The 27,388-nt window shown below is 35.5% G+C and overlaps 2 protein-coding genes across 8 annotated transcripts; both read left to right on the top strand.

The window, feature by feature from the left end:
- Positions 1-1,648: 1,648 nt before the first annotated feature.
- On the top strand, positions 1,649-9,786 carry LOC132645642 (CRS2-associated factor 1, mitochondrial). 6 transcript variants are annotated; one of them, XR_009584148.1, is made up of 6 exons: positions 1,650-2,291; positions 4,167-4,294; positions 4,511-4,736; positions 4,808-4,935; positions 8,209-8,529; positions 9,629-9,786. XR_009584148.1 is itself a non-coding variant. In XM_060362742.1 (5 exons), the coding sequence occupies exons 1-5, from the start codon at positions 1,733-1,735 to the stop codon at positions 9,242-9,244; spliced, it is 1,104 nt and encodes a 367-aa protein (XP_060218725.1). In that variant the 5' UTR covers positions 1,649-1,732; the 3' UTR covers positions 9,245-9,560. The 6 variants fall into 6 exon arrangements, 3 of the variants coding, with proteins under 3 accessions (XP_060218725.1, XP_060218724.1, XP_060218723.1); XR_009584147.1 differs by lacking the exon at positions 9,629-9,786 and adding an exon at positions 9,182-9,560; XR_009584146.1 differs by lacking the exon at positions 9,629-9,786 and adding an exon at positions 9,179-9,560.
- A 4,210-nt stretch (positions 9,787-13,996) lies between these two features.
- LOC132645641 (lysophospholipid acyltransferase LPEAT2) lies at positions 13,997-26,957 on the top strand. 2 transcript variants are annotated; one of them, XM_060362738.1, is made up of 14 exons: positions 13,997-14,549; positions 15,702-15,882; positions 16,104-16,163; positions 17,086-17,249; positions 17,339-17,402; positions 18,166-18,234; positions 20,839-20,934; positions 21,646-21,690; positions 22,775-22,845; positions 24,088-24,154; positions 25,663-25,713; positions 25,942-26,052; positions 26,146-26,193; positions 26,498-26,957. In XM_060362738.1, the coding sequence occupies exons 1-14, from the start codon at positions 14,119-14,121 to the stop codon at positions 26,633-26,635; spliced, it is 1,596 nt and encodes a 531-aa protein (XP_060218721.1). In that variant the 5' UTR covers positions 13,997-14,118; the 3' UTR covers positions 26,636-26,957. The 2 variants fall into 2 exon arrangements, with proteins under 2 accessions (XP_060218721.1, XP_060218722.1); XM_060362739.1 differs by lacking the exon at positions 13,997-14,549 and adding an exon at positions 14,698-14,715.
- The last annotated feature ends 431 nt before the right edge of the window (positions 26,958-27,388 follow it).

Below are 27,388 nucleotides of genomic sequence, written 5' to 3'. Positions count from 1 at the left end.
AATATTACTACAAGAATATGACAATTTCTACTGTTGTGCTAGCTGTAACTGTTAGTACTTACAAAAGTTTGGACTCCATACTCTGGACGACACTTATTTGATGGGAGTGTAGAATGGCTTTGATGTCCATAACTGTATACCCAAAGCGATCACATTGCTTCTATTTCCATAGGTTAACACGAAACTAAAATAGTAATTTTTTTGGTTTGTCATCCGGTGTTTATACCCGCATTGGAGGCCCATTCGTGAAAAGTGCTCTCTATCAAGAATTTTTTCATACTCAAAGCTCAGAACCTAGACCTCTAGTTATGGGACACAAAATTGAAATGAATATATACATAAATGAAATTGAATTTGCAAGGAATATTTATATATGTTCAGAGCTATGGAACTCTACCAGGAAGAAAGAAAATGACAACTAAATATGAGGAATATTTTCCATTGCCCATTTGAGTGCAAGCATACAAATTAAATTTTACTAGTACTTTGTTTTAAGAGGTGAAAAACAAAGAATATATGTACCTATAATTTAGACTAGCAATTAGTCAAAATCAAGAATTCAAAATTAACTCATATCTCGTAAAACTCACATTCTAATATTTGGGTAAATTAACCCGTTAATTATTATGCCAAGATTAATTTGGCTAAATTTGTTCTCCACTCTTTTAGCAATCTTCTTTATGAAAAACGATTTCTGTTTGTCCTAATTGTTAATTAAAGAGATATTTTCATAAATAGCTATAGTTTAGAACATTAATATGAATGAACCTACAGTTTGCGTATTACGAAATGTAGCTATAGTCATTGTATCATGCCGAAAAGTTGTACAGGTGGCGGGTATCAAGAGGGTATTAATTGTATCAAGCGGACGTCAATCGTATCAGCGCATACTGTATCAGGTGAAATCGCGCGAAAAAGCTGTATCGACGCATAATGTATCAATGCATACAATTACGCGTGTGAATTGTGTATTTGCTACAAAACCCAAAATATTGTTATCTCTCACAATCCTTTTGACACTATAGCTACATATACAGTCAGACCTCTTTATATGACACCCGCATGTAACAATATCTCTCTATAACAACAATTTTTTTTAAACCAATTTTTTATGTTATATTTTATTTTTCTATAACAACATTTCACCGATTACAGCAACAACCAACTTTATAATAGTATACTCTTTGTAAAATTACCCCCTAAAAAATAGCTATTTATTTTTTTGGTAATATAATAATTAACCATCTTTGTAAAAATAAAATATTTATGATTACCAATAATAAGTGTAGAGATTTTGACTAGATATTTGATCATTTAATACACTATTTATAATTAAAAAAACATCATATGAATATGTATATTTTCGTTATTAAACAATTTTCTTTCACTATACAAAGTGTGATTAAGCTTAGGATTTAACAATTAAAAATAAAAATTAGATTTTATGTATTTTTTTTTTGCCTAGAACAGAGAATAAATTTTTAAATGTTAATATTGTTATAGGTGTATAATAGTCATTCCCTATAACAGCTAAATTTTTTTGAATTCAACAATGCTGTTATAAAGAAATTTGAGTATTGTAAATACTAAAATACAATCTAAATATTTGCCAAGTAGGTAATTTTTCCTTAAATTTAAAAGCTCCAAACTCCATTTGATGCTTTGAGCAGAAAACTGAACACCTCACCTATATTGGGAGGGAAATTTACCCGAATTCCATTGCCCCGTCACAATGCTCCGCTTCTTCTCCCGCCACAAAAACCAAATCCCCTCACTCTCCTCCACGCGCCACCTCTCCTCCGCCACGCGCCACCTCTTAGCCACTGCCGCCACCCCCAACACTTCCTCAAACCTGTATTCAAAATACTCCTTCATACCCCCACCTTCCCTCAAACCCCAAAACCCTAACCCCACCCAACCCAACAAGCAGCCCAAACCCCGTTACCGCCCCCCATCCTCACTAGACCGGACCGGTTCGAAACCGGTTCAGTCCAAACTCCCCTTCGACTTCCGTTTCAGTTACACTGAGAGCAGTACGGATGTTCGGCCCATTGGGCTTCGAGAGCCCAAGTACTCACCTTTCGGGCCTGGAAAGTTGGATAGAGTGTGGACTGGTGTGTGCGCACCTGTTGTTGACCCTAAAGTGGGGTCCCCTGAAGATGAGAAAATGGTGGAAGAGAAGAGAAGGGTTGAGAGAGAGAGGATTCAAGGAGAGAGTTTGACGAATGCGGAGAGGAAAGCACTTGTTGAAAGGTCCCAGAGGCATAAAACCAAGCGCCAAGTCAATTTGGGTATTTAAAAAAATCGTTTCTTTTGTGATTAGACAACTTATTTCTCTTATTGGCATGTTGATTGATTGATTCATCATTTCTTCGATTTCTGTTACTGTCTGTTGTTTCTTACTCCCTCCATCCTAGTTTAATTGGTCTGTCCCAAAAAGAGTTCCTTTTTCTATATAACAATTCAAACATTCTACGTGCCAAGTGTAATGTCACAAGTTTCAAAGGACATTTTAGTATGTTAGACACACTTTAATTGAGGGCTATAAGATTCAAAAGTCTCTTTTTATTTCTTAAACTTTATGCCTAGTCAAACTAAGATACTTAAATTGGGACGGAGGGAGTATTATATTTGTTGCTGTTATTGTTTTTTTTAGAACGGTTTGTCATGCTTTCCTTATTATTTGCCCTGGCTTATTCACTTCCGTATTTCTTTTTCCAAGCTGCTTTGAAATGCTTTTCCTTGAGCTAAGGGTCTAGCGGAATCAACCTCTTTGCCTCTCAAGGTAGGGGTAAGGTCTGCCCAAACCCCACTTGTGGGATTTCACTGGGTGTCTTTGTTGTTGTTGATTTCAGCTAGTTTAGGATTGAGGTTTAGGTGATTAACTGATCTTTTTTTTTTTATTAGACCCAAAGGTTTGGTAGTGGTGTTGGATGAGATGAGCTTTTATTTCTTGTCTTTCACTGATATTGTGTGGTATTGCAATTTTTTAAAGTATTTAAGTGGAATTGAGAAAGTAAAGATTGGTACTTTGCCTTTGCGCTATGCCACTATCTTGGCTTATGCCACGGTACAGATGTCAAAGACCTTTGTGGTATTGCTTTACATCATTGCATACTGTAATTGTGTTAAGTGAAAGTGAAGTTCTGCATAAAGATTGGGCTGGTTTGCTGACTTAAAGATGGTACTCAGCTGGATTTGGTATGATCTCTTTATTGAAGTGCCATGATGGTACATGTATGACTTGAAAATTAACATTATTTCACAATGATGTTGGGAAGTTTGACAATTCAGGGGTATTCTATTAACTTCTTATTTTTATTTGCCTTTTGTTCTTGTCGTGAAGATGTATTTTACAATCTAAACGACTGTGTGAAACTCATTTGCCAAGCATACATAATTAGGTTATTCAAAGAAATCAATGTTGATATTATTTTGGCTGTAGTACTGTGACATCTAGATGCATATAAAAATGTATTACATAGAAATCAGCTCACCGTGTATCTAGCTTGAAGAAAGGGAGGAAAAAAAAAGGATGAATCAAATGTGTTATTAGGATTAAATTTTAATCCTATATGGGTGGACATTTTAAATAGTAATCACCTAAGGTTTTTTTTGTGAGTAATGTTTTTTTTAAGGAAAACATAGAGCAGCTCTGAAAAGCTATGAATTGCCTAATATTTTAGAGAGGGCATTTGGTGAAACATTTATTAATATAGGTACTACGCATAATCCTATCAGTAACCAAGTTGTCCTTAGTTCTTGACTTCTCGTATACAACTGCTTGTTACACATTACATCATGGTGTTCTTTTAGAATGCAACCATGCTTGACTTCTGTTATTAGCGTTGAAATTTACTGTCATGGACTGAGAAAACTTAGTGATGTGGAACAACAGAACATCTTGTGTTCTTTTATAATGCAAAGCATGCTTGACTTCTGTTTTCTGCATTAAAGTTTTACTGTCTTGGACTGGGAAATTTAGTGATGTGATGTGCTCCATGCCTCCATTTGGTATTAGGGTTTTAGCCTTGTAATGAGATCAAACACGTTTTTCCTTCCCTACTTTATTGAGAAATATGTTGAATATCACATGACATAAGCAATCATAGTAGCACATTATCCGAATGTCTGCTTGCTGATTTCCATCATCTTTTGTTTTGCAGGGAGAGATGGTTTAACGCATAACATGTTGAATGATATTCATAACAACTGGAAACATGCTGAAGCTGTAAGAATAAAATGCATGGGTGTGCCTACAGTTGATATGAAGAATGTTTGCACTCAGTTGGAGGTATCTCCATCCTTCAAATTCAATCACATCCACTTCATTTGCTTCTTAATCCCATCTTATTATTGTCATTCTTCAGAATTAAGTTGCTTGAAGTGGCATCTATTTACTTCATTCAGGGGCTTTATCCTCTAAAATAGGCTTTGCTCAATTTTGAATTTCTTTTTTATGTTTTACTGTGTCTTTGATCAGTAATATGGGTTCTTGTATGTCTTCTAGGATAAGACATTTGGTAAAATCATCCACAGACATGGTGGTTTACTTGTGCTCTACAGAGGAAGGAATTATCATCCCAAGAAGAGGCCTGTTATCCCCTTAATGCTATGGAAACCTCACGAGCCTGTATATCCCAGGCTTATAAAAACTACTATTGATGGCTTGAGTATCGAGGAAACCAAGGAAATGAGAAAAAGAGGATTAGCTGTTCCTGCATTAACAAAACTAGGTATTCTTTCTCGTCAACTGTGCTTGGTGAGGCCATCTAGATTTGATATTGACGTTTATGCTACTATGCAGCCAAAAATGGTTACTATGGCAGTCTTGTACCGATGGTACGAGATGCTTTTCTCACTGAGGAGCTAGTTCGGATAGATTGTAAAGGCCTTCCAAAGAGTGATTACAAGAAAATAGGCTGCAAGCTGAGGGTAAGAATTTTCTCCTTCTATATTGTGTTGGACTTATACTTGTTCATGTGGATTAACTTTTTGCTACTAATGGCGATAGTTTTTCTTGTATATTTCTTGTGAATACTATGATTTACGAGAAGAGATGCAATTTCTGTCTCTCTTTAAATACAATGAATTACTTGCAGTGATAATATGTTTGTTGAATTCTAGGCACCCTGTTTTGCCAAAGCTCCAAACCTTTTTGGCCCAATTATTTAGAAGAGGATGGGCATGTGATTTAGGTTTTATACTTTTATGTGGTGGGGTATGGGGCTCATTTATGGTTGCAGTAAGAGAAGACCTGGGTTAGTATCCATTGGGGTTTGAATGCTGAAATTTGAATTTTAAATCTCCAGTCAGAGATTGCCTGATCATGCGGGTCCCGTTTATTGAAAATTCATGGAAATAGGCCTTCCCCGTGCTTCTTGAATTGAGCGAAACCTTTGCTTTTGGTAACTTCGATGGCGTTGTTGGCTGCAATATGTGAAGCTGACCCAGAAGGAATTTTCGAGTGTATGGGGCGTGATTCTACCAGAACAGGGATGGCCATATAGATCTTCCAAATTCGATCTCAACAAATTTGAGGATTTTGTGAGGGAGAGATATGACTTGGATCCTGGCCCATTCAATATACTTCAGTCACTGGTGTAGTGGTCGATAGCTGTGAGTCCCCTGAGAAGTTCCTCAACCTCGTGAAAGAAACTTTCCGATCAGATATGAAGAGAAACTTTCCGTGATCGAATTTCATCTAAAGAGGGTGCGGCTGTGGTAGGGGAACTCCCAGCCAAACATCTCTTGAGATACATTTGTCTGGACTTAGTAGACCTTCTATATTAAAGACTACTTTGTGTGAAGTTCTAAACTTAGAGATGGCTTTGGGTGTTTTTTTTTTTTGATGATGTAAGTGTTTTATAATCACAAAGGCATCAAGGGGATGCATAGTTACAAAAGAGGAGGAAATATCAGCTCATACAAAGATAACAAAAAACCTATCATAAGTCTAGAGAGCTGACAAATCCAAGAATCCATCATAAGACTAAGGAGCTAATAAAATCCAAAAAAGATTCTGGGTTATAGCTTCATCCTCAGCATACAACTGCTGATAGAAGTCAAGAATAGCATCTTTTACTTGCACTTTGTCATCAATGATGTTGTCCCCCACCTTCAACCTATCAATACAGTTGTAACTTCTATGAGAGTTGGCAGCTCTTTGGAAGTATTTAGTATTTCTGTCCCCTTCTTTCAACCACAGGCATCTTGATTTCTGTCTCCAAGATGTTTCTTCAGCCTTAGCTAACTGTTGTATCTCCATTTTCAAATGCAATAATTTGTTCTTTTCAGCTTGAGTTTGTAACCATTAACCACGTAGCCTTGCCACCACTGCTTTACCAAGTCAGTAAAACCTTCCTGCTGGAGCCACATATTTTCAAATTTAAAATAAGAAAGTTCATTAGATAGTCACCGCTCTCTAAGGATCATATCGAAGATTTCAGGCTCGAAACCTAAAGAATTCACCCCAAAAGCCTTGCATGCTTTAGTCATGGTTATTTTAGTCCAGTGCGACATCTCAATTACTGTTGGAGTATGAATATCCTGATGTATATCGTGATTATACCCATCCCATGTTAATTGCAAAGTATCACTTCCAGAGGAAGGGGAAAAATCAGAACCCTGAGGATTGGGCAAGTGAGATTCAGGGTGTAAAGAAGGGAGAGTGAGAAGAGAGAAGGATTGCAAGTATTCCGCTTCATCATCTGTATCGTCATTATCTGCCATAGAACCATCATGATCAGTTTTGACAAGAGATTGACTAGTCGTCACTACTGAATCCGCATAGAAAATTTCAGCTGGGCCCTTCCCTTTTGTAAAAAGAGTAGGGGTTTCCTGATAAAGGGTTTGGGCCGGCCCTTTTGATTTCCATTCATGTAATTGTGGCCTCTTCTTAATAAGGGGAGCTTTATTCCTTTTCTTCCTTCTGGAATAATATAAGTGGTCCACTCTGGGCTGGACTGAAGTTTGGGCCTGACCCTGCTGTTGGGCTGAAATAGAGAACCCTAGGAGATTCAAAATTTAAAAACTCTGACTTTGCAGGCATGACATATGCTGGCTCTATAGTCTTGGACCGCTGGTCAATAACCTGCCCCTGTGGCCCATTCCTTGAGGCTGTGATTTTTGCAACAGCATCGGCAACAATGGAGATCTCAAAGGTCCAATCCTCATATTTCAGATCGATCTTTCTGGGAATCTCCTGGGTAGAATCAGTGATGCAAATACGAGCCCAGTAGAGATGATTCCTCTTCTTCATGTCCTCATCAGTATCCACATAACCACCGCAACAATCACCGATGAATTTCATGGTTTTCTCCAACCAGACATGCAATGGAACTCCGAAAGCTCTCACCCATCGGGAAGCAGACTTTGGTGTTGCAAGTTGAGTTCCGGCCACCGGAGACCACCATTCTAGAGCAAGGCTTCTTCCATTCCAAAACCAATCATCCATTTTTACCCTCTCCGCCTCCTGCCTCGACGGGAATTCGAAAAGAAATTGGTTGTGAGAAATAGGAGTGACCCTCAACCCAGCTGTTATCTTCCAGCTCAGAAACCATTTTTGAATAACCTCCGGATTTGGGCTCGAGTTGTAGGGATCGTTGAAGGTGCCCACAAGACAACAGGAAAAAAACAAATTTGCCGATACCAGTTTGGCTTGATCTGCCAGATCCGACCAACTCAGCTCGCAAGCAGCCTCGAAATAAGACTTCCCCTGAGAAGTGAACCGTTGAACCACTTAGCCAGTTGCACACCCCTTAAGAAAATACTAACTCCTAGACAAAAATAGGTAATTTGACTAAACTACCTCTAATTAAATAGGCATTGGGATTTGATTATGTAACACTTAATAAGGGCAAATATGGAAAAACAAGGTTAATTCTTTCTTGATTTGCTAAGCAGACTCTTTTTTTTTTATCCGGAGGGAGTATTAGTTTGGTTGCCTACCTCCTTCAGCTTACATTTGCTGTTTGAAATGAAGACCTCAAATTAGAAAAGCTAATAAATGTCTGGAATAATCCATTTGGACGATATAGTGATTAGTATGCTACAAAGACTAAGATTTAATTGATGTTTAGAGATTTTTCTGATATCCATGTAGGCAATATAGTGATTGTCATGCTGCTAAATACTGTGCTTGTTAAATGTTACCAATGTAAAAAAAATAAAAAAAATACTATGCTTGTTAACTTGTGTCAATGGCAGGATTTGGTTCCTTGTATACTCGTGACATTCGATAAAGAGCGGATTGTGGTATGGAGGGGTAAAAACTACAAACCTTCTGAGGACGGGTTCTTCCTTACAGAAAGAGAACAATTTGATCATTCCAGTAATGATTCGGATAATCACGAGGATGAAAACGAAAGCGCAGAAGGAATTACGGTTGACAGTGATTATGATTCTGGCGGCAGTGAATAGATCATCTATCAATGAATTAGCTAGAATTCTTGTTGGGCTTCAAGCAGTTATAGTTGCCGCAAGTCAAGCCGAGGGTTAATAATATACAATACACTGAGCAAATACGAGGTAATGGTTGGGTGTACATTCTACCTTCATATTCTTGTCTCAAGGTGTATTTGACTATACTATACTTATTTGTACTCTCTCCGGATCAAATAGTGTGTCCACTTAGCTTTTTTTTCTTGGGTAAAAAAAGTGTCCACTTATCAAATCAAGAAAGAATTAGCCTTATTTTTTCAGATTTGTCCCTATTAAGTGTTGTGTGATCAAATCCCCATACCTATTTAATTAGGGATAGTTTAGTCAAATTACTTATTTTTATCTAGAAGTTAGTATTTTCTTAAGGGGTGTGCAAAAGGCTAAGTGGACACTCTTTTTGATCCGGAGGGAGTATTATTTACAGAGACCACTTGCACAGCTTGGGAAAAAATCAAGAAATATTTGATTAAAAGAATTTCACTGCGCTGTCATTCACTGTATATAGATAGCATGTATTTTTTGTTGGGTGAGACCCTCATGTCTTAACTATTGGCTCTTCCAAAACTTGGAAAATTACCAGCCCCTGCATCCATCAAAAGGCAGGGGTTGGCATAGCTGTAATTATATTGATTCGCACATGGTTTGCCAGGAATTCAGAATGTAACACGTGCTTGCTACTTATGTTGATTATTTAAGTGCCAATCTCTCTTACTAACTTAGCTGGGAATTTCTGCAGCAGTATTATACTAGCCTGACAAATGTTGTTGGTGGATCTCAATGCACCAGATCCCAGAATCACTAGTTTATTTTGCACGCTTCCCAATGTCCCCGTGCCTTCCATGAACGTTCGTCTGGATAATACTTAATTCGCTTATGATGTTTACACTAAATCATATCAACTTATCATGTTTCAGTAAATAAATGAGGTGAGAATGTAATGAACCGACCATGGTTGTGTTAAAAGTTTATTTGCAATCACATGTCATGCATATTTGATTTGGTGTAGATATTGGGTACATGTAATGAATTTACCATAACTCCTTGGGGAAAACATGTCTTGCTCTTTTTGCCGAAAAATTCATTTACCAAGATTTATCGTGGTTATTTGCTTGCCTCCACCTTAGTATTGTGAATCTGTGTTAATGTCCTACACTTCTGAATGAATCTCTCCTGTGCTTGTATTTAGGTTGGATGTTTTGGACGTGCTACTAGCTTATGGTGCTTGCTTAGCGAGCTCATTTTTCCTTCAATTTGTAACATAATAGTAAGATGTCGACGTAATACGAATGTGAAAAGGCATCGATAAGCTTTTCACTGATCCAACAAGAATGAGAGGATTGGAGTATGAAAGTCAACACGTTTAGTTCTTGGTATAACTAAATATTGACGTTTTAAGTGTTAGTGGAATAGGTGATTTTTGATTTGAAAAGTTAATTGACAAACAACATATGTGGAAGTTCTTATATCCTTTGACTCTAGAAATTTACCTATCCTGTCGTTTTTGGACGATCAAATATTACAATATTGATATGTATAAGTTAAAACTTCTAAAATACAAGTAGATTTGTCTATTTCTTTTAACAAGTCGAGTACACTTATTTGCTTTAAGCGCGTGGTTTTCTCATTAAGTTTCTTTTTGCCGACAAAATTGATTGGTACTATCAAAATTTGAGGTGAGATGGATAGGTTTATTTTTTAAAACAGGAATACGTGTTTGAGCTCTTAGAATTAGGGGTGTACAAAGTAAATCGATAAATCGCATCAAATTGATAAATTGAGTCAAATCGAGAAAAAAATTCGATTAGTGGTTTGGTGTTGAAAAAAAAATCCGATCATAATTGGTTTGGTTTGGTTTGGTTTTAGCTAAAAAAGTCAACCCGAATCAAATCAATCCGACATTACATGTATTCAATTTTTAAAATATTTTATATATAAAAATATTTATTTGTAATGTAATTTATAAATATTTTTAAATTTTTTCGTAATTTTTTATTTATTATCATATTATTCAACTTGAACTTAAAATTTTGAATGTCAATAAGTTTTATATCTTATGGATGTTAGTAACTCATATAAAGTCCACCAAAATCAACTCAACACTAATACTAACAAAAGAAATTTAATTTATCACTAGGAATGAAAATAATGTTGGATATCTATTCTTTAGTTTTGTATAATTTAATTGGTTTAGAGAGTGAAAATACATAACTTAAGTTTTTTTTTCTTGTCATGTAATTAATACTTATTAGCCGTACTTATTTTAGCATGACTTAGTATTTTTAGATTATGGTCATTTTCTTTATGGATTATTAATTAGCAATATTTATTTTAACTAATTTTATTATCTTTTGTTGAATATTTTATTACAATGTCATCACTCTTTTCGCCTTTTGTGTTATTTTCTTATGAAACACCTTAATTATATAGTTGTATCTTACTAGGACTAATAAAATATTTGAAGTAAAAGTTATATATTTTGTATCAAAACTATTCCCAAAAAAAACTCGAAAAATCCGAGAAAATCGAATAACCCGAGAAAATCCGAGGTTAAAAAATTCGAATTTTATTAGTTTGGTTTGATTTGGTGTATAAATTAAAAAACTCGATGCAATTGATTTGGTTTGATGTTTAAAAAAATTAAACTAAATCGATCCATGTGTATCCTACTTAGAATGGAACAAATTTTAGCAGGGAGTGCTTCCCTCTTTATTGCTTTTTACGCGTGGTGAATTCAGATGGATCAAACCCCAAGTACGTATCAGACACCGGAAAAAGGTTTTTTTTTTTAAAAAAAAAAAAGAGAGAAAAGACAATTGCTACGTGTGAGCAACGTGACAAATGTGTAAGTCCAAGGGTCAAAAAATGATATGAGCTGGTAGTCTAACAGTGACATATTGATACGACTTTGAATTTCTGTTTGAGGTTTGCTGATGCCAACATACAAAAATTGTACAGTATCATCAATTATAACGTCCCTTTTAAATGAATTTTTAGTTGAACGCTTTAACATTAATCAAATTCATACTGAATGAACACGACCACCTTATTTTTGGCCTCTGTTGTGTTATTTCAACGTTTTAATCAGATATTGCTAGATGGTGACATAACAAAATTTGATGTTTAAAATGGTTAACATGTTCTTATTATAAATTTAACATATTATATTGCTAATCATAGTAAATAATGTATTTTGGAATTGGTGGTTTGATTAAAAAGACTAACAGTTGATTAATCTTTCCTCTAAAGATGCTAATTAATTTTCTCAATTTAAAAGTTGAGCAATACTAAATAATCTTTTGAATAGGATAAAAGTACCCTTCATTTAATAATCTTTTTGGGTGATTTTCTCTATGTAAAGCCAAGATCGTTTTTATTAATTTGATACAGAGCTGAAATATAAATATTTTCCTATCAGATGCTCTCTTCAAAATTTCTCTAACAAGCCCGTCAATGCGCATGTGGCTTATTAAAGTAGGACAGCTTTTGGTGTACTTCCGTAGCGTGGGCTAAGTATTTTTCTATTTTTGTCAGTTTTGATTGGTCCAGCATGATTATATAAGTTTGTTAAAAAGTTTAAGATCTTGCTCAGATTCTTGACAATCAACAAGAGCAAAACTAATTAGTGCTGATTATTTTTCAATTTTAAGTCCAAACTTGATTCCCTCGTGTTATCCTATTACAGTACTAGGCTATTCACTGCTAATAACCATATAATTAATTGAACTTTATCCAGGTACTAAACTTCTCCAGGGGTATAAGGGTTTAGGCATTTTTCTGAATTAGCTACCCTGATTAACGAGAAAGAACAATATCATTAATAATTCATATTTATTTATAAAATAAATATTTCTAAAACTAATGACTCGAAGCAAAGGTTAATTTAGAATTTGAAATTCATGAATTGTTACAACAATCTCAAGTGAATATTACAATAATTAAATTCAAAAGCAAATATCTATAGATAGTAATTTTTAAAATATATAAAATTAACGAATTCACGTAAACTCATAATCATCACTATAGATTCGCCCTGATCTAAAAAAATGTTTTATTAACATGTTATAAGATGTGTTTTCGCCTTTTTATTTGGTCAAAAGGACACAAGTAGTAATTAGTCGATAGCCTGATCTTCTAGGTCACATGGTCCCTCTTTTTAATTCTCAATCGAGCAAAATGATTTTTAACAGTAATTGCTATTAATTATTTTAATTTTTTAATTTTGCTTATTTTTTCATTGTCTAATGTTATTAACGTATATACTTGATTACCTTTACATTTCTTTTTACGTCAAAAATAAGAATTGATTTATTCTAGGTCATGATAATTTAAAAAGTAAAAAAAGAAAGATGAAAATTGATGATCTAGAAGATATAGTAAGTTTTAGGGGTCGCTTGGTATGCGAACTAAATTATTCTGGGACTAATTTATCTCATTTAGGAGATGGGATAAAATAATTTCATGGTTAATGGGATAAGGTGACATATCCATCCTTAAGATTGTGCTTTATTTTATACTATGTTTGGTAGAAAGTATAAATTTATTAACATGATACAAAATTAGTGTTGGATATCCCAGCTTATACCATGTCTGAAGTTGCTAGGAAAGTTTGATTTTTTAAAATTAAACCGGAGGGAAAACGTGATCTTCACGCATTAAAATGTCCAAAAGATTTAAGAGTTAAAAGAAAACTTAAATGATAATCAAATTTGTGGTGTTCTATGCATTTTTTTTTCCTTTCAGTTTTTGGTTTCCCATCCGGTACTCAAATTGGAACTCAACTAATCTAGACTCGCGCCGCGTAAGTCCAAAGAGGTAAGCGGTCCCTACCGAGGATTGTTTCATACCAAGGCTTGAACTTTTACTTTCGACCTCTTGCTCTCATAGAAAAAAGAATTTAAGAGATTTCATTCCAATTACATTACGGCTAAAATTGGATTTGAAAGAACAAGCCATAGAAAAGAAGTGTTTGAGATAATATACCTTGAATTCTAACCTCATCTACTGATAAAGGAAGCCCCTTGATCACCTGAAGAGATTTTTAGACAGAATTAGCATAATTATTACTGTGAGGGAGGAGCAGCCCCATTACCATATGTTTTGGTGATCTATGCAGCTTGTCTGTACATTACCCATTAGGAAAGAACAAAGTACCCGATCTGTTCGCATAGTATAACTCCATTAAAAACGAAACTTCATAGAAGCCGTCTTATTGCAGAGTATATATTATTATTTATACAAGGTAAATTGTTTTCTCTGAGAACTTTTCTGGTAAAAAAGAAGTTGTCTTCGAAAATAATTTTATAGATGTTTCTTAAAAGTGCATAACACAAATTAAACTTATTTATAATTAAGTGAAAATTAAATTAAATTATTTAATTTAACATACATAATCAATTCAGAAAACTATTTACCCCTATCTCTCACTATTCACGGCCCACCTATATATTATCCACCCAAAACAAATAAAATTACCCATCTGTCCGGCCTTGTCGGTAACTTTTTTTTTTTTTAATCTATCGAATAAAAGAAACATTAATAGCCACATAAATCTCGTAATTTTGTCGCCTTTTTGCTTGACCTTTTCATCGTGTCTTTTTCCCTCCCATTCTTCTCTCTAAAAAAAATAGAAAAAAAATAGTCCCAACTTTCCGGCAACCGGCAATCTTTTTTCCGGCAATGTCGGACGACAGTGTATCCGCTCCTCTGTTACACCACGCGCCTGAGCCTCACGTGATCCTCACCGTGGACGACGATCAACAATTATCAAACGGAGATACCCATATTTCTGACGTGGATGATAATAACAACCCATATGTGTTTCTTGGAGCGGATTGGTTCGATATGCCTGGATCCAGTAGTACTGTTGACCCTTTTAGGAATAATACGCCTAGAGTTGAAGGGTTATATGAATGGTTGAAGATTGTCGTGTGTGTCCCTATTGCTTTGGTCAGGTTGTTGCTTTTTGGATTGTCTTTGTGTGTTGGTTATGTTGCTACTAAGGCTGCTTTGTATCGTTGGAAAGATAGACATAATCCTATGCCTAAATGGAGATCAAGATTGATGTGTGTTACTCGATTTGCCACGCGTACTATCCTCTTCTCTTTCGGGTAAACAACTATTTCCTTGGTTAGAATTGTGTTGTTAAAAATCCTTTCTTGACCAAGATAGACGTGATTTTCTTGTGCAAAAGGGTGAAAGAATGGATATATTTATTTATTGGTTACTTGTGAAAAGGTGAAAGGGCAGTAACTTATCCACCTTTTTCTCTTTCAGGTAACTGCCATTTGCTTGTAAAATTGTTTATTCAAAGAATACTACTTTGTTCTAGTTTTGCTTGATTTGTGTTGATAAAGGTCCTTTCTTGAGTAGATAGACGTGGTTTTCTTGTGAAAAGGGTGAAAGAATAATTGTTTATTTCTTGGTGTATCTTATCCACCTTTTTCTCAAATAGAGATGTTAACTTCATCTCTCTGTTTGTGTCATTCAACAACCACCTTTAGCTTTCAAACTTTTACTTGTAAAATTGGTCAGTCAAAGAATGCTACTTTGTTTAATTTGCTTGATAGAATAAGATTTCTTGATTTGTGTTGATAAAGATCCTTTCTTGAGCAACAGAGCCTTGATTTTCTAGTGAAAAGGGTGGAAGAATACTTCAACAACAACAACATACCCAGTGAGATCCGAAAAGTGGGGCCTGGGGAGGGTGGGGGTGAACGCAGACTTTACCCCCTGCCTTTGCTGTTTCTGTTATACCCTCTGCTCAAGTTAAAAAAAAAAATCATTTTTCAGAACAGTCTTGAAAAAGTGTGAAAGAATAATTTATCTATTTTTTGGTTACTTGTGAAAGGTGAAAGGGAGTCAGTTATCTGCTTTTTTCTCAAATAGAGGTGCTAAGTTGACTTCATCTCTCTATTTGTATCATTTTGATAGCACCTATGTTACATTGAACCTTCATTTATAACATCGATCCTTCTCATATGCCTCGAGTCCTCGACACAACCGGTTGGGGACAGGTGTGATGTGGGTTCGAATATTTCCTGTGGAATAGTAGCTTGTTAATTGAAAAGTCAGGCATTTTGTGCTGTCCAAGCGAAACATTTAGTAGCATGTTAAAAGAGGTCATGTAATGTCCTATTAGTACGTAAGCTGCTGTCAAGTTAAAGGGATTTGTTTTATTAGATTCTCTTTCCAAGCATTGTGTCTGATGAAGTTTCTTTTGTTTTTTTTGTTCCTCTCTCCTTTCCTGTTTACTGTTCCAGGTACCATTGGATAAGACGAAAAGGAAAACCCGCACCAAGGGAGATAGCTCCCGTTGTTGTATCTAATCATGTATCATACATAGATCCTATCTTCTTTTTCTATGAGTTGTTTCCTACCATTGTTGCTTCTGAGTCCCATGATTCCATGCCTTTCGTCGGGACCATCATTAGAGCTATGCAGGTAATGGATGGGCACAACAACACTATCTCAATTTTTTTTTTCCTACTTGTTAGTTTATTGGTGCTATTATGTATAACTTATGTTTTTTCCTATCTGGGCAGATCTTCTTCATTTAATTCTAGCTTCAATTCTGGATCCAGTTTATTCTGCCTCAGCATGCCTGGGATATATATCTTTAATTAAGACACTAAACTTTTTTATCCCTTTTCCCATTTTTGCAGGTGATATATGTTAATAGATTTTCTCCCACTTCAAGGAAGCATGCTGTTGATGAAATAAAGGTAAATAGTATCTGTGTCTTTGGTCTCTTGTTTTTTCATTTTTATAAGGCAGTCTCTTGTTTTCTCTATTGATACTATCAGATGATAAACTTTTTCTTGGCTATCATGTTAGAGCATTTCACTCTAAGGTTACATTAAATCCACTTTACAAGTGGTATGGTCCATCGTCCCTTGTCGTATAAGTGTTTTCAGAATGCGTTGTTGAGGTTTTCCCCGGAGACATGAAATGTTATGTTCCATCCCAGGCAAAGCCTGCTCCTTTAATTCCATGTCTGGAGATCTAAGTTTGGGCTCTATACTATGCGGATCAGTTGAAGTCTGGGTAGTGTTTGTCTTTTTGAACAAATTTTACTTGTTCAACCGCTTGCGAACAAGGGCAAAGAATTGTAGAAGTCAGCAAATTAAAATCTCTCGTCCTTAAGAAACTCTTGATCCTTTTCATCAACAAGCATTTTTCCATTACTAAAGCCTTAAACTTCCAACTAGTATATCTGACTGCCATCATGGTAATTACTTATCTTACTATTATTCATTTGATCTGAGGTGAACTTTTATTTAGAATTAAACTGACACATGAGAAGGTGCCACTTAGACAAAAGAAATGTCAGAAAATTTTATATTATCTCCAAAATTTTATGAAGTCCATGTACTCTCGTATTTACTTCAATAAAAAGGTCTGTAGAAGTAATTTCACAACCATCTATTTAGCTCACTTCACGAGGAGTACTTGATGCATATGTATATGCATAACTACAGAAGTTTCACTATGTATTCCACTAGTGCATAAGAAATAGAATTAATGAACAGCCTGGTCCACAATTTGTAAGTAGAATCTTTCCTGAATGTATAAATATGAAGATACAGTGTTTTGCAATATATAGCTATTTGATACAGAAATATGCTTTCAAGGATCTGAAAACAGAGAAAGGCTTCTTGCGATCAATTTCCCCGAGTGCTTTTATTTCCTGAAGGGACTACAACCAATGGAAGAGCGATTATTTCATTTCAACTTGGTGCATTTATCCCAGGATATCCTATCCAGCCTGTTATTGTGCGCTATCCCCACGTACACTTTGATCAATCATGGTACAGTAGTCCTTTTTCATCAAGTACTTTGGGGCTGATATGTTTGTTTTATTTATTATGCTCTCATGTGGGGTTTCATTGTCGTGCAGGGGGAATGTTTCCCTAGCAATGCTGATGTTTAGAATGTTCACACAGTTCCACAATTTCATGGAGGTATGTATTACTCGCAGTAAGGAAAGATTGTGTTCATAGACGTGTGTGCACTGCTCGATGTGGTGATTTCCTCCAGTGTGTCAAGTTTCAAATCTATTATACGCTTTTCTGCCACTAGTCATATGTCCAGAACTCTGCTCCTTTCCCTGCTGAAAGTCTACTTCTGTACATGCATATACATCTCTTAGGGATCAGTATTTTAGCAGATTGACTTATCAATATGATGGTGTATCTGACTGCCAATATTTAGCTGTTCATGACCTTATCAAAACAAAAGAAAGAATTAGCTGTTCATTAGAAACTATAAGCCTGTTTAGATTGGCTTATAAGTTGGTCAAACCAGCTTATAAGCCATTTTTTAACTTATTTGGGTGTTTGGTAAAATAGAAAAGAGCTTTGGGATTCCATAAAACTTTCTCCCTTAAAACTTTTTTGAATTTTGCTTCAATTACTTTTCTGGTTTGATATGCTTAGTCTATTTTGGCAACCACTGGTAAATTCATGTTTTATTCTCTTCTTTAAAGCATAATTACATAATCTAGTAGTAAAATTCATTTGCACCCAAAAATTGCTCATGGCTTTTCTCATTTACCTTCCAATTTCCCTCTCCTTCCTTGCTTCCTCTGTGTAGTGATCAAAATTGGGCTGGGGAATGGATTTAGTGACTTGTGAATTTTTATCCTTGGAAATACCTAGCATTCTTTTTTACTGGTAAGGATATCACTGTTGAAACAATTGTCTCACTTTGTTTAGTAATGTGCAGGTTGAGTACCTTCCTGTTATATCACCTCATGAGAATCGGAAAGAAAATGCTGTACGGTTTGCTCAAAGGGTGAGTCGACTCTGGTAACAGAATTTATTCTTCTGCTAACTGGACAAGATTTTATTTTTCATGTGTTGTGTCTGTTGGTGTATTAAAACTTCTTGAATGAAAAAATATGCAGAATTCATGTTTTAATGGATGTGCTTGTGCTTTCATGGTCAGACGTAGATTTATGCTTATGTTGTGTTACGTGTATCCTCCATTAGCCAACAAATGCTACACTTGGATGGTGGTGAAAAAATGTACAATGAATAAGGAATGGATTAACACAGGTAGCCAACAAATTGTCCCAATCATTTATACAAATAGAATTTTCTCTTTACACCAAATATTTCCACTTCACAAAAAAAAAAAAAAAGATCTCTTTACAAGCTGTTCATGTTTCTCTCACTAGTCTGGAGTAGTCTTCTGTTTCTTTCCTCCCACACCGAAAAAAAACGCAATGGCATTGTTCTTGCGGAGTTGGGGTGTGACATGGATGAGTATTTGATGCAGGATTCTTTAAACGGAAAAGGGTCAAATATACCCCTGAACTTTGGGAAATAGTTCATGCATACCCTTCGTTATACTATTGGGCTAATTATGCCCTTACAATTATACTTTGAGTTCAAATATACCCTTCTTTTATACTTTGAGTCCAAATATATCCTTCCTCCGTTAAAATTGTCCACATTGGACATGAGATATGACGTGGCACTAACAACTTGGTGAGGTGGACACCACATGGCATGCCACCTCACCACCCCAACCTATTTACTCCTCTCCTCCCTTCTTCTTCCACCACTACCACACCACCATTACTACTTAAATAAGATTATTACAATAAATAGTTACACATATAATGTTGTAGGTCATCTTAATTTGATGGTATGAAAAAAGAGGAACATTAATAAATACATAATAATCATTAGATTCATCCATTAATTCTTTTCTTATCTCCTCCATAGCAATCTATATTGCCGTCACTCTCGAAACTGTTCTCAAGCAAAACTCTTAAAATTTACTCATTTTACCTTGGTAATCTTATTATAATGCTTTACATCCATTTTGTTTCGAATTTTTACCCTAGCACTTGATTCTTCAAGAAATTAATCCTATATTCATTAAGTACTGATGAAAATCAAATCTTGAATCTTAAATACGTCCTTTTCATCCGAAGTTAATTCATATTACGATGAAAGAAATAAAAAGTACTCTAATACAGTACGACCTATTAAGAATTCAGTGAATCTTATTTAGGTGTTATTCATAATTATTTCACTGTATTATGGTACTTTATCGATTACTCCTTGTCTAGATTTCAAATAGTTAAAGGCTTTAAAGTGTAAAATTGAGGCAAATTTCTTGAGTTCCTCCTTTGTTAAATCTCATTTATATATTTTGTATGCATATGCTTTGTCAATATTTAGGAATCTGTAGATCCCACATTATAATGAACCATCATTTCAATTATCTGTTTGGTTTTCCCACGAAAACGAGAGGATAAGATTAAGAACCAACCAATCAAGCCATCATTTTGGATGCAATTGAAAAGTGAAATATATATATATATATATATATATATATATATATATATATTTTGTCGATCTAAAATTTTAGAAAAAATCTTGGCATGCTAGAACTTGTGATCTCTCCAAAGGTTGTGGAGGGGAGTAAATGGTAGTGGTAGAAGAAGAAGGGGAAGAGAGGGGTAAATAGGTTGGGGTGGTGAGGTGGCATGCCATGTGGTGTCCACCTCACCGAATTGTTAGTGCCACATCATAGCTCATGTCCAATGTGGACAATTTTAATGGAGGAAGGGTATATTTGGACTCAAAGTATAAAAGAAGGGTATATTTGAACTTAAAGTATAACTGTAAGGGCATAATTGGCCCAATAGTATAACGAAGGGTATGAATAAACTATTTCTCAAAGTTCAGGGGTATATTTGACCCTTTTCCGTTCTTTAAATACACTAGATTTAGCAACTTCACATACCCGTACCAGATATTACATGCTTGTAAACACATCCATGTAGGAAACGTGAAATCAGTGATTATCCATTAATGTGACACTTTTAGAGTTTTTTTTTTTTTGCAGCTCTTCACCCAATTAACTTGTTTGTCTGTCCATAAAGTTAATGTCCATTTATACTTATCAAAAAAAAAAAAAAGGTTGATGTCCACTTGTCTCGTTTATGGCCTCTCTCCTTTGGGGGTACTCTTCAAATGGTTTTTTATATAGTTGGTATAGCTGCATCATGAGGTCACTGTAAAGGGACAAGAGGGCAGAACTAATAATTGTTGAAGCTGTGGACTTCTTTTACAGTTTTAAGGCCTTATTCATCTAAATTTTCTCTTGCTGCTTCTGTAGTGTGGTTCACATCTTTTTTATAGGTATATTGTGGTTCACATCCGACGAATAGGTTATGTTTGAAAGTCTCTTATATTGACCCAACACTCGCACACAAATAAAAGAATAGATTTTGTGTGCTTATGCAGTTAAATGTCATTTTTGTTGATAATGTGTGGTTAAATGTTACTATACGTATGGGCTTGTCCAGTCAGCTATCATCCTTTATAGATCCTATTTACGAAAGCTTGATCCTTAAATTTAAACCTATGATTAATACAGACTGGAAATGCTATTGCAAGTGCGCTTAATGTTGTACAAACATCTCATTCTTATGGCGATGTACTGCTTCTTGGTAAAGCATTGGAGGCCAATCAGGTATATGGTTCTTTCCAGGAGCCTGCTAACTAAATATCATTTAAATTGTTTATGTTGATGTATCGATTTTCTTTTCTTCCTCTGTGGGTATCTTAGAGAAACTCATGTTGGAATCTGACTTCTTAGCAATATTTCTGGGAGTGTTTCTTCCTCAAGAGATATTTGAGACTAATATGAACCTCATATGCTGTTAGAATTTCAGCAAATAGATGTTGATGCCTGCAGCGCTGCTTATAGTACTCCTCCTGTTGCCAATCTGCTACATGTCTAGTCCCAAGTGATGTATGCTTGCCTCCAAGAGTGCCCTCTTGATATTGTAATATCATTTTTATTATCTGGGTTACTGATAGCAGTATGGGATTTATGGCCCTGAAGCGTGCCAAATTTTCCCTGCATTTGGAAATACCTGTGATCTGCCTTAATTTTAATGCCATTTTAACAAGGAAAGTTCATATTTGACGGTGGAGAAAGAGTTTTAAGTTCAGTCTCATGAAAAAGGCTACTTCTTTCTCTTGCTGATATTCAATGTTGGATCATTCAGCACAGGTGCAATCCGTTGGAGTTTTTTCTGTGTTTTAGTCAGTGAATTGCTTGATGAGGATATGATGAATACTTTCCACTTGTTAATCATATTTGATTCGTAGTATGCTTGTACAAGGGATTTCAGTTGAATGTATCACTCTGGAGTAATGTCTTTTTATCGGTTTCCAGGAAAATCCCTCGCTCTATATGGTTGAGATGGCAGCTCTCGAAGCGGTGAGTTGACTTTAATTACTTTATCTCCTGAAAAAAGCAAGTTCACCTTTTTTTTTTTTAGCTATTTCTCGAGTATTATAATTTTGAGACTTGGTGTGTTTATAAGTTATGTGTGACAAAACTGGGCATGGACAAGTACAATGACATCTCTAGAAATGCAAAACCTTTAGCCTCATTGCCCCTTGTATTTGGTTTAATGGTCAAATGCAACCTTTACTTTGCGCCATAAGTTTAGAGTAAACTGAGTTGGTACTTTTATGTAGTCGCTTCAGACACTACAAGGAGGTTGAGCATACAGTAGCTCAGATTGAGAATACTCCACTACTAGTTTAATCTACTTTTTGGTACAGATAGATTAATATAGGTATTTGATGACTTTTATGGAGAACAATACATTGTGTAGCTCCACTTTGTTATGTACGTTTTGAATACTGGGATTTTTCCCTTTTTGCTACTAATGAAATTATTTACTTACCATAATATTTTTGCTTTGGGTTTGATGCGGAGCTAGTTTCTGTATTTAGTTTTAGGACATTTGGTGACCTGGTATTATTATTATTATTATTATTTTTTGATGAAGACATTTAGGCCTGCTATTTTAGCATTTGCCTGTTGAAGTTCTTTGGTTCCTTTACCTAAGAGATATATTTGCATTGATATTTTCTTTATTTCTTGAGGATAATTGCATTTTCATTGTGGTGTGATTTAATGTTGATAGAGATTTATGTTGGGAAAGGGTAGAACAAGGAATCTGAGTGACGTAGAACCTGGACAAAATGGAGTTGACCTTTGAGTGAATTACAAACAGAGAACATCATAGCACCACAGATATTCATTGTTGTCAAGCTAATCTTACCTGTTGTAATTAAAAAGGTATTCCTCCCATGAATGAACTGCCATTTTCTGAATAAGCAGTCCAAACTTGCGCTGAGTAACAGAATTCTTCAGTAGATTATTAAGATATTTGAATCAGTATTACAACCTATTTTTATTAGACTTTTGTGCCTTTGCGGCGATGTTATTTTTCAAAATGTGGACTCAACATGGTGAAGGATATATGATCCTTTTCATATCTTGTTTTTAGGAATTTCATTTGAGCACTTTGGAGGCTTTAGATTTTCTGGATGTTTTCCTTTCAATGAACCCAGACTCCAGGTATGTCATTTTTCTTGTTTTTAAACATTTCGTTTGAGCTCTTTGGTGGCTGTAGGTTTTCTGGAGGTTTTCCTTTCTATGAACCAGATTCCAGGTTTGGTGTTTTGGTTTGTGGGTAGAGCATGGAATTTTCTGTCTCAAAGAGTGTCCCCTTTCTGTCTGATACTGATCTGGTATTGTGAATTATTGTCAAGGAAGTTAACACCAGTTGGGGTTGTGGACTTCTGGTAATTAAGTGAAGCAAAACAATAATAATAAAAGTTAATGAGGGATTGAACTTGTCCTTAAGCATTGTGGCTTTCAATTAAGAGTGCTATTGGTGGGTCACTCCAGTTCATTCTTCACAAGGCTTTATTAGGCATTTTTCCAGGGGAGCACTTGAAGTGACGATGCTAAACAACACAACTTGTTCAATTTTTGAGATCTAGTTTTTGACATTTTAACACTTTAATACATTATTACGCGGAATATTCAGCAATTTCAAATGCAAAGATTGACGGGGCTGATGGCTCTGATAAAATTAAAGCTATTGAAAATATTGGATTTTATTTTGGCGGGATATCAAACCTCATTAGCTATGAACAACATACATGTCTTCATATCACACAAGGGACTGCGAACTGGACAAATTTCTGGGTACTGGCCTGGTAGCAAGGGGGTGGCTGTATGTATAATGCATGTATTTTGTTGACTAATAACTTTAGATGTTCGCTGGTACAAACGTGGTAAAATTTAGATGGCTGTCTTTAATTCTTTCTGTATTTCTATTCATATACATAATGAAAAGAACCATCAATTTTGGTTATTACTTTTCCTGACTCTGTAAAAGATAAGTTATAACATGTCCTGATTTATTTGTGCTCCTCATGCTCTTTGTGTGGTCAAGTGTTTTCTTTGTTAGTAAATTAATTTAAATTAGATTAAGTCTGCATCTCTTTGCTCAATTTCACTGGTTTCTCTTGTTAGGTGACTATGTTTAAACGTAATCCTCTCACTCACAATCTCTATACATTGTGTGAGTTTTTCGCATTCTTATGCTGTACAGGTGTTCCATGCGATCGTCCTTACTCCTTCCAAGTTTATCTGGTCTCAAAGAGAAAATATGAAATTTGTGGCTTTCATAGTATCACAATATATCATGTTTTTTCTCCTCGCGTAACTAGGTTATTGGGATTTGTTCTGCTTTGATGCAATTTTTATAATTGTAAATTGTATTTGCTGTAATATCCATTGTGTCTGCAGGGGACAGGTCGAGATTCATGACTTCCTCAAGGTTTTAAGACTGAAACCGTGTACTCTTTCTGAAAAAGTAAGGAATATATTGATTCTGATTTCGTAGTTTGGGACTCTGACATTTTTTTCTCTTATTGCTGCTTTCATCATTCATGCTCATGCCAGCTGTTTCCCTGACAATTATGGCTATGTTTTTCATTGGTTACACAGTTCTATACGCTTTAGGAGTTACTTTCTTGGGCTTGTAAATGTCTGTTCTGACTGCATCAGTGTGTTTGCTGTCATTTCTTATCAGCTTTTGAAAAGACTACTCTACTCGGTATCTTTTTTCGTTTTCAATGTCTCTCAACTATATAAACAGGTGGTAGGTGGTAAATAGAATGCTAAGGACTGGACTAAACTTTGGATGCCAAGTTAAGCCAATGTGGGATTATATCATCAAGTTGCAGGTTGGGGTTATCCTTAATTACAATCTCACGGGGTTATATCCTGATAGACCACTTTGATCCTCAAACATAAGAAGAGAAGGGTCAATTTTCACCATAACAATTATGTGAGCCGCCTCATTAAAAAGCTTAATTGTTAGAGAGGGATCACTTCTTTTTGTATCTTAGGTATGCAACACACCTTCTCACGTGCAGGTCTAACTCTTTTTCTTCAAAGTGTGTGGCCAGCTAATAGGTCGCGTGAGACTCAAGCTCAAGGACCAGGATCTTTGCCTACTAGATACCATGTTGTGTGAACTGCCCATTGTAAAAAATTAAGCTGAGATTAAGTAGCTAGAGAGGGGTCCGCATTAGATTGAAAGAAATTGAAAACTAATAGGTAGACAAAGTAGAGTAGCTGCGAGTTTGACATCCGCCCTTCATTAGATTAATGTCCACATGCTTGGTCCACATAAAAGATTAGGCGGGGCACATGCGGGGCCGTAGTGACGACTGGCGACATAATTAAGTAAATAAAAGTGTCTCCTCGCTAGTAGCTTAAACTTTTAGATTATGAGGCTCACATACTTCAACAATCATGATTAACTGGGCACATGAGGGGCCGTAGTGACGACTGACGACATAATTAAGTAAATAAAAGTGTCTCCTCGCTAGTAGCTTAAACTTTTAGATTATGAGGCTCACATACTTCAACAATCATGATCAACTTAACAACAACAACAACATACCCAGTATAGTCCCACAAGTGGGGTATGGGGAGAGTAGGATGTACGCAGACCTTACCCCTACCTTTGTGGGGTAGAGAGGCTGTTTCTAAATCATGATCAACTTGACATATCAAATATGAGAATCTGATTGCGATTCTACCAATGATCACTTCATTACAGTCCTATAGTCTAAAGATTCTCAGGATATCCAGCTTTCTACTAAACGACACATAAGAGTGGAGATTATTGTTTCTGAAATTCATATCAGTTAATGTCAAATAATAGGAAGCTTAAGATATGTCAGTGAGGTCAATTTTATTGGTGAAGTACAACAATTTGCTTTAAAAGAAGTCTATTTTTGTTGAAAGAAATTGCTTATAAGAGAGTATAATAACGCTTCATCTCCCTGAGCTATTCTTCTTGTATTGCAGATATTTGGCTTCATTGACGTGGAGAAAAACGGTAAAATAACATTCAAGCAGGTGCTCTTCCTCCACCAATTGCTTCTGTTATCTTCATACTAGTTTTAGGAACTAGATTCAAGCAGGTGCCACTATGGCTTCGGCTCCCATTGTATATTGAATGAAATTAAGCTATTCACTCTCATAAAATGTACAAAAAGGGGGTGGGATGGGGGTCGGGAGCTGATTTTGTCTTATGAATGGAGCTGTAGACCTAGAAATCTTGATTGATCTGTCTGTCGTCTCCAGTTTTTGGTTGGGTCAGCTCATATCTTGAAGCAGCCATTATTTCATCAAGCCTGTGAATCAGCCTTTACTTCATGTGATGTTGATGGGAAGAACTACATTCTGGAGCAAGAGGTAGTATCACTTTCATTCGTTTTGTTTGATAGCTCTTGTTATCAGCTTACTACATATATGACTTGTCCCTATAATTTCCATATGCTTTTGCAGTTTGGGAATTCTCTTATGCTATTGATTCCTGGCTTGAGTAACAATGAGGTGAGTTGTGTTGTTTTTGGCTGGTCTTGGAAAACTCTAAAGTCACCCAAACCTTGTTTGAACTGGATATGTAACTGTACTATCTTTTGCATGTAAAATCGAGGGGTTTGTTTAACCTGTACGAAATGTTTAATGAATGAACTTAAGTGGAGATTCAATTGGCCAAATGACTGAGTGAATTACCCTGCTTAAATACTATAGCTAGCTAACACTTCTCTAGAATTTAGGCGCAAAGATTGTAAATTAATTTACGTTTTCTCATTGCTATACATCTTATTTAAGCTTCTTTATCTGACTGTTGCAGATACGTGGAATCTTCACCTTATTTGACGCAGATCGCGATGGGAAGATCAGCAAGGACGATTTTATCGCCTGCTTAAGAAGATATCCTTTGTTGATTGCCCTTTTCTCACCATGTGTATTGCAACAAAGTTGCCCATAGCAAGGTCACCAGTATGGAGAAGTGAACTAGGTTGATGGGCAGAGGCACCATCAATTGGTGGAGAATCCTCTACCACAGATGTCTAAGAAATTTTTGTTGCTTAGATAGTGTGTTTATCCTTACAAACATGACTTGGGTGTTATTTATATCCCATTTGAATAGTAGAGTTCTTTGGCCAATGGATGCAGTGCCTTTATTTTTTCTTTTATTTTTAAGTTTCGCTTCAGTTGCTCGAGGGAGGTGAAAGTAAAAATCTAGGTTCATGACTTGTATTAATTTGTAAACTACACTGCAAAAGCAAATGAAATTGTGTACTATATTATTCACGTTCGTAATATTTAGTATAAGACGATGGTATCTGAGAGCTTTCAATTGAGAAAGCTGACGAGTTTCAAGGACACTAGGACAGTGGGCCATGGATTACTGGTGGTTAGAGGCAGATTCAACATTTAAATTTCTTATTACTAATCTATTATTACTCTTTTAAAGTTATGGGTTCAAAATGGAATGTCTCTTAAAATTTAATGCTTTTTTCTTATATATTTATACTGTGTTTGAAGTACTGAATTCAATTGAACTCGTTACTTATACCCTATATTTGCATTGTTGGTATAGCCCTATATTTGCATTGTTGGTATAGCGAGCCTAACGCACCTTGCATCCCTTCAATAAAAATGTCGTAACTTGTTGTCTAGAAACTCCAAATGACAAATCGTTTGAACACATTACACTACATATTTCTCACTTTCCATC

The sequence above is a fragment of the Lycium barbarum genome, chromosome 6 (assembly GCF_019175385.1).
Source record: "Lycium barbarum isolate Lr01 chromosome 6, ASM1917538v2, whole genome shotgun sequence".
Classification (NCBI taxonomy): Eukaryota; Viridiplantae; Streptophyta; class Magnoliopsida; order Solanales; family Solanaceae; genus Lycium; species Lycium barbarum.
This window is presented reverse-complemented; position numbering and strand designations above follow the sequence as displayed.

Coding starts and splice junctions, on each gene's coding strand:
- LOC132645642 (XM_060362740.1), top strand. CDS start 1,733: ATGCTCCGCTTCTTCTCCCGCCACAAAAACCAAATCCCCTCACTCTCC. Junction 2,292..4,166: donor CAAGCGCCAAGTCAATTTGG/GTATTTAAAAAA, acceptor TTTGTTTTGCAG/GGAGAGATGGTTTAACGCAT. Junction 4,936..8,208: donor AAATAGGCTGCAAGCTGAGG/GTAAGAATTTTC, acceptor TGTCAATGGCAG/GATTTGGTTCCTTGTATACT.
- LOC132645641 (XM_060362738.1), top strand. CDS start 14,119: ATGTCGGACGACAGTGTATCCGCTCCTCTGTTACACCACGCGCCTGAG. Junction 17,403..18,165: donor AGTTCCACAATTTCATGGAG/GTATGTATTACT, acceptor AGTAATGTGCAG/GTTGAGTACCTTCCTGTTAT. Junction 24,155..25,662: donor CGTGTACTCTTTCTGAAAAA/GTAAGGAATATA, acceptor CTTGTATTGCAG/ATATTTGGCTTCATTGACGT.